The sequence below is a fragment of the Cygnus atratus genome, chromosome 15, assembly GCF_013377495.2.
Source record: "Cygnus atratus isolate AKBS03 ecotype Queensland, Australia chromosome 15, CAtr_DNAZoo_HiC_assembly, whole genome shotgun sequence".
Taxonomy (NCBI): domain Eukaryota; kingdom Metazoa; phylum Chordata; class Aves; order Anseriformes; family Anatidae; genus Cygnus; species Cygnus atratus.
In genome coordinates this window covers 3,973,854-3,980,953 of record NC_066376.1, presented here as the reverse complement: position 1 = coordinate 3,980,953, position 7,100 = coordinate 3,973,854, and the positions used below count along the sequence as shown (strand labels likewise).

Here is a 7,100-nt window from a genome sequence, read left to right as displayed (position 1 = left end):
CCTCCACCCAGTGGGCAGCCTGCCAGAGCGTGAGTCTCCCAGCCTCAGCTCAGGCCTCCCTCGCTCCTGGGACACGAGCAGGGTGAAGCAAAAGCAGAGCGAGCTGCTCGGCGGGAGACACCCAAAAGCAGAGCAGAAGAGGCCACGCACCTGGTGCGGGGACAGAAGGGGACAGCCAAAGCAGTCCCATCCCAGGGAGAAGCCGGCTGCTCCCCAGCAGCACGCTGCAGAATGAGGGAAGAACACTGCAGGCGGCCTTTTGAAGCGGTTGGATGCCCCCCAAACCCAGCTCTTTCCAGGAGCACAAGTGCCCTGCCCACCCCTCACCCGGCAGCACACACCACCAGTAGCCGGGGATCTCCAGCCCAGGAGCCCAACTCCTGCAGCATGGCAAGCCCGGCTCTCCCTCTATCACCAGCAGCCACCTGGCTCCCACCCCAGCGCGACAGCCGACCCCTGCAGCCTGGCGCAGGGAGATCAGAGCGGGTACCAACCGTCAAGGAGCGTCACAGAACAAAGAACCACCAACACCAGTCAAGCCTCTATTGTGTGCACTTTTATTTGAACTGGTCTTAAGTCAGTGTACAGGTAGCCCCTCTCTCCCCCGCATACTGGCACTTCTCCTAGGCAGGGGGGACTGTAAAGCCTTCATTCACATCTATCACTGGGGAACACAGCCCGCTTGCTTAACAAATCAAAGAGAAAGGATCAAGTGTGTTTTGTTTAAGGCGGAAGATACAAAAAGACACTTGTTGGATTACATAATTTACAGACAAGCGATTACAACCTAACACCAGAAACTGGTATCGGCTCTTCCAAGCTGGGCTGTTGCCTTCACAGAGGCGAGTAACTTCCTGTAACAATGCATTATAACAATATTTGGAATGACTATTACAAAAAAACAAATGTACAATCAAAGTCCTCAGATGCATTGTAGAACTTTGGGGGCGTTCGCTCCAACATGTTTCATTTTAAGACTGCTGCTGATACCTTCACCATTCCAGTTTTTTAATCCTGAGTCAAGCGCCAAAAAAAACAATAAAGCCATGCCAATCTTGTCTTGTTTTACACGCATTTATGGGTTTCATTTTGTCACAAGGGTGTGGGTGTTGGTAACAGTCCGGTTTAGAAGCATTTGCGGTGGACAATGGAGGGTCCGGATTCATCATACTCCTGCTTGCTGATCCACATCTGCTGGAAGGTGGACAGGGAGGCCAGGATGGAGCCTCCAATCCAGACAGAGTACTTGCGCTCAGGCGGGGCAATGATCTGTGGGAGAGAAGAGTCGCTCAGATGCGGTGTACTGCTACGGGCTTTGCTCCTGCACAGCCCCGCGGCGCAGCTAATCCCCTTGTCAAGACACTCCGAGGTCTGAGCAGGCTTAGGGCACAGCCTCGCACACCCCGCCCCCACTCGCAGTACAGCAATCCCATTATTCACGGGGCTGAGTGGGTGCCACCCTGCACGCAGCAAGGCTGCACCACTCCATGTGTGGTTCCCACCTCCTCTAGTAGCATAACTCAGGGCCCTCCACCCACTCGTTTGCATTTCAGCAGCAGGAGGTGCGCCGGGAGGCTCCCAGGGCTCCAGCTTACCTTGATTTTCATCGTGCTGGGTGCCAGGGCTGTGATCTCCTTCTGCATCCTGTCAGCAATGCCCGGGTACATTGTGGTACCACCGGACAGCACTGTGTTGGCATACAGGTCCTTACGGATGTCCACATCACACTTCATGATAGAGTTGAAGGTAGTTTCATGGATACCACAGGACTCCATACCTGCGAGGAAGCAGCAGCCTCAAGTCAGCAAGGGCTGGGGAACACGTAAGAAAGCCTGAGCAGCTACTGGGGGCAACTGATAGGGCAATCACAGCTCTTCAAGTGGAAGGCACTACAGGCAGAGCCATGTCTGACACGCTCAGCCTCCCGCTCTACCGCTGTCAGAGTCCCCCAAACAGCTCCAGGTTGGGAGGAGAAAGGACTAGGCGGTGGGACAGGGTAAGACCTTGCAACAGAGCACAGGTACTCTGGTAACTGAATCCCCATCTCTAGCTCACCCTAGGCAGAAGGGCACACAGGGTCTCCTAAACGAGCTGGACTTACCCAAGAAAGATGGCTGGAAGAGGGCCTCGGGGCACCTGAACCTCTCATTGCCAATGGTGATGACCTGGCCATCAGGGAGTTCGTAGCTCTTCTCCAGGGAAGAGCTAGAGGCAGCTGTGGCCATCTCCTGCTCGAAATCCAGGGCAACATAGCACAGCTTCTCCTTGATGTCACGCACGATTTCTCTCTCAGCTGTGGTGGTGAAGCTGTAGCCTCTCTCTGTCAGGATCTTCATGAGGTAGTCCGTCAGGTCACGGCCAGCCAGATCCAGACGGAGGATGGCATGGGGGAGGGCATAGCCTTCGTAGATGGGCACAGTGTGGGTAACACCATCACCAGAGTCCATCACAATACCAGTGGTACGACCAGAGGCATACAGGGACAGCACAGCCTGGATGGCTACATACATGGCTGGGGTGTTGAAGGTCTCAAACATGATCTAGGGGAGAGAGAAGGAAAGGTTGAGTCAAACAGAATAAACTGAGGTTCTCACTACAGGTCTAAACCAAGTCCATGCAAGTGGTTTTACTTTTGTCCCCAGATAAGAGACTCATCTTTGCTCCCCCAGGAAGGAGGGGTGCTTATCTTGCCTGGCCTCCACCCACACCTGCCAGGTCAGAGCCTGAGCAAGGACACCACCGCCACAGGCCCATCCACATGACACAGCAAGGAACAAAACAAGTGCCAGATAAACTACGGTACGGTCACTCAAGGCCAGTAAATGGATTAGTGTCTAGTCAGAAACAGCAGTTAGACAAGTTGCTAGTTCAGTCTCAGAGAAAGCCAGCTTAGAAGAGCAAACAAAACCTGTCAAGGTCCAGCAAAGAGGAGACTCAGGTCAGGAAAGGAAAACCCTGCAAAGATGGCAAAAAGGGAGAACAGTGGTGAAGGCAGAGAGAGGACAACGTGGAAGAGGAGAGCTGGCCTGCAGCAACATCTGCTGTAGCTCCAAGCTCAAGAGTTCTACACACCTGTGTCATCTTCTCTCTGTTGGCTTTGGGGTTCAGGGGAGCCTCTGTGAGCAGCACAGGGTGCTCCTCAGGGGCTACTCTCAGCTCGTTGTAGAAAGTGTGGTGCCAGATCTTCTCCATGTCATCCCAGTTGGTGACAATACCGTGTTCAATGGGGTACTTCAGGGTCAGGATACCTCTTTTGCTCTGAGCTTCATCACCAACATAGCTGTCTTTCTGGCCCATGCCAACCATCACACCCTGCACAACAAAGAAGAAGCATTTAGTTTAACTGAAGGACAAGCCCTGCTAAGCAGGCAACATTTTCCAAAGCCACATCTCTATAATTACTGTTTCTCTTGTGTCGCTACTGTCAGAAAAATCAGTCAGCAGCTCCAACGCATGCTGCATGAAGGCTCCACAGGAGGCTGTGTACTCAGCCAGTTACTGTTGCAGTGCAGAAGCCTCTTGTGTCATATAGGAAATAAAAGGGCTTCTTGCAGCTCGCTGCCTTTAGCGGAAATGATTTCACTGAAGGTCCTCTCCATTGTCTGTAAGCAGCACCCCAGCCACATCGTACCTGATGTCTGGGGCGACCCACGATGGATGGGAAGACAGCACGGGGGCATCATCCCCGGCGAAACCGGCCTTGCACATACCGGAGCCATTGTCAACAACGAGCGCAGCAATATCATCATCCATGGCTGGCTGTGGAAGAAGAGAGACGGAACATGAGCACCGCCGGCCACACACCCGCAACCAAACCCCATCCTCCCCCACACCCCACAGGGGTAATCGCCCCCCGGGGTGGGGGGGGGGGCAGCAGCCAGCGAGGGGAGAGCCAGCGGTGGCGGGGCTCCGCGATGCCTCCGAGGCCTTCCCCCACCCATTTCCTTCCTGCCAGAGCCGCACCGCTTCGCCCGGCGCCCGCTAGAGGGTGCGGCGCCTTCCAGATTTCGGCAGCGCACAGATTTGGGACAAAGGAAGTCCCTGCGCCCCTCTCGCATTATTACCATAAAAGGCAACGGCTGCAGCGCGCCGCGCCTCGCCAGCCGCCAGCTTTCGGGGGGCCGCCGCCGGCCACTCCCCCGACCCCTCCCCAGCCCCGGGGAGCCCCGCGGCCACTCCCCTCCCCCCCCCCCCACCTCGAGGCTGCCACCTCCGGGGGGGCACTCGCCACCCTCTGCCCCCCTTCCTCCTCCTCATCCCGTCCCCCCCCCCCCCCCCCAGCCGTCACGCCCAAGCAGCCCCGCCAGGCGCTGCCCGCACACCTCCGGGGGGCGGCTTCCAGGCAGCAGCCGCCGAGCTCCCGGTGGTGCCGGCCCCGGGAACCGGCACGGAGCCGGGTTCGGCCCTGGGGGGCACCGAGGGCGGGGGGGGGGGGGGGGGAGCAGCGAGCCGAGCCCAGGCTCTGCCGGCGGGCGGGGCCGGCCGGGGGCGGCTCCCGGGACATGTGCCCGAGCGGTGCCGGCCCTGCCCGCACACGGGGGGCTTCTCCCCCCCCTTTTTTCCCTTTGTTCCAGAGCGCCCCTCGTAACGGGGAGCCGCCCACCTCCCCCCCCCCCCTCGCAGAAACCCATCCGTTTTCTGCCTGGGGGTGCTGAGCCTGGGAGGGGGGGTGCTGAGGGGAGCCGCCCCCCGTCCCCACAAGGGGGAACGCTGCCCCCCGTCCCCGTCCCCACAGGGGGTGCTGAGGGGAGTCGCCCCCTTGTCCCCACAGGGGGACGCTGCCCCCCCCCATCCCCACACGGGTTGCTGATAGGAGTCGCCCCGTCCCCCATCCCCACAAGGGGTGCGGAGGGGAGCCGCCCCCCCTGTACCCCCGTCCCCACAAGGGGACCCTGCCCCCCCCCGTCCCCTCACACACACCCATGGCAGGTCCGGGGGGGGGGAGCAGCGCTCAGCAGACAAAGCCCCACGCCCCAGCCCACTGCCACAAATCCTCTTAGGAGGCGGATTAGTCGCACACACCACGGGGGGGGGGGGGGGGGGGGGCCACACACCATGAAGCCCCCCACACACACACCTCCAGCACCCCATCGCCACCCCCCTCAGCACCCCAAAGCGCCTCAGCGCTCCTCTCCTCACACAACCCTCCCCGGGGCTGCCCGGACCCCTCACAACCCCCCCACCCCCGAGCAGAACCGGGGGATACCGACCCAAAACCCACAGCTAGGGAGGCGAGGGACCCCCAGCCCCCCCCCTTTTCCCCCGGGTCCCCCCTCACCTTCGGGGAGTTGCGCCGGTCAGAGGCGGGCGGGCGGCGGGAGCGGGGCACGGACGCGCGCACGGGGCGAAGGCAGAGCTCGCAGCGACTCCCGCCCGCCGCGCGCCCCGCCTTTTATATGGGCCGCCGCCGCCGCCGCCTCGCCATAAAAGGAAACTTTCCGAGCGCGCGGCCCTGATTGGCCCCCGCCGCGCCTCCCCGCCTCGCGCCGCCGGCCCCGCCCCCCCCTCCTCCTCTCTCTCCCCCCCCCCCACTCCCTCCCCCTCCCTCCGCGCGCCCCGCCCCGCCTCGCGCCCCGCCCCGCCCCGCCCCGCCCGGCGCGCGCGCGCCCCCCCCCCCCCGCGCCCTGCGGAACAAATAAATAAATAAATAAATAAATAAATAAATAAATCGGCGGGGGGGGGTATTTATTTATTTATTTATTTATTTATTGGGGGGGGGTGTGTGCAACGCCCCACCGCGATTTGGCACTGCTTTGTTTGGGGGGGGGGGGATGCACGCCCCCCCCCCCCCCCCCCCCGTTGTCCCTTTGAAGCAGAGTGCAGAAATGGGGAGCGGCCGGTGCACGGTGCACGGTGCTCGGTGCACGGTGCATGGTGCTCAGTGCATGGTGCCCCGTGCATGGTGCTCGGTGCATGCTGACCGCTGCACGGTGCTCGGTGCACGGTGCATGGTGCTCAATGCATGGTGCTCAGTGCATGCTGACCAGTGCATGGTGCCCCTGTGCATGGTGCTCGGTGCATGCTGACCACTGCATGGTGCACGGTGCCCTGTGCATGGTGCTCGGTGCATGCTGACCACTGCACGGTGCACGGCGCATGGTGCTCAGTGCATGGTGCATGCTGCCCGGTACCCGGTGCACACTGTACCTGGTGCATGATGCACGGTGCATGGTGCCCCTGGTGCACGGTGCCCAGTGCCCGGTGCATGTTGCACGGTGCCCGCCCAGCCCATTACCAGCCACAGGCACTAGGAAACAGGAACAGAGCCCAGCGAGGCGCTGGTCAAGCAGGGCTGGGCCCTGCCCCACACACCACGAGAGCAAGAATTTGGCTGAATTTGGGTGATTTTCCCATCTTTCCCATTTTCCCATTTTCTGCAGGCACCCGGCAGGGGCTGGGGATCGCAGCGAGGGCAGCGCCCACAGAGCAGCCGGGGGCAGCTGCACGGGGCCTCGCAGCTCCGCGGCGCTGCACGAGCACGGGCTGGTTAATTAAGTTAATTAGGGAGGCCCGTAAGTAAAGGCGCAGCGGCCGCCAGCAAGCTGTTGGCGGCTCGGAGCGCGCAGACGTCACCGTGGGGACTTCCAGTGCCCGCTCTCGGCAGGTCGGGAACGGAGTTGGCGGGGGAGAAAAATGAATGACCAACCAAAAACGCCTGGAAAAAAAGAAAGAAAAAGGCTAAAAACGCCCATTTTTCATGGCGCCCCCTTGGTGGGGATCGCGGGGACTTTTTGCAGCGGGATCTTTGTCGTGGGGATGCTGCGAGGATGGGGCGCAGAGGACGGGGACCCCTGGAAAATCCTCCCAGATGGAGGCTGGAGCTGGCCTCCGGGCCTCCTGGCACCCGGCCTCGTCCCCCCCCCCAGCCGGAGGTGGCCCCGGGGACACCCAGCACCCGGCGACACCCCCGGTGGTGCGGAGCGGACCCGTGGGCGCGCGGTGCCGGATCTCGGCAGTAAAATGGGAGTCATCGCTGTTAATTACCTACCTGGCGGGGAATTAATTAATGTTTGCGCTCCGCTTTCAAAGGGCTGGCTATTAATTAGAAGATTGCACGTCAAAGAAGGGGAGCCACGAGGCACGGGTGGCGCTGACGGTGC

At 60.8% G+C, this 7,100-nt stretch overlaps 1 protein-coding gene across 1 annotated transcript; it reads right to left on the bottom strand.

Moving 5' to 3' along the window:
- Positions 1-540: 540 nt before the first annotated feature.
- On the bottom strand, positions 541-3,759 carry ACTB (actin beta). Its single transcript, XM_035563367.2, is given in 6 exon segments — positions 541-1,269; positions 1,596-1,777; positions 2,102-2,540; positions 3,073-3,312; positions 3,632-3,672; positions 3,675-3,759. Coding segments are annotated over 6 exon segments (1,125 nt in total). The 5' UTR covers positions 3,754-3,759; the 3' UTR covers positions 541-1,125.
- Between the last annotated feature and the right edge of the window lie 3,341 nt (positions 3,760-7,100).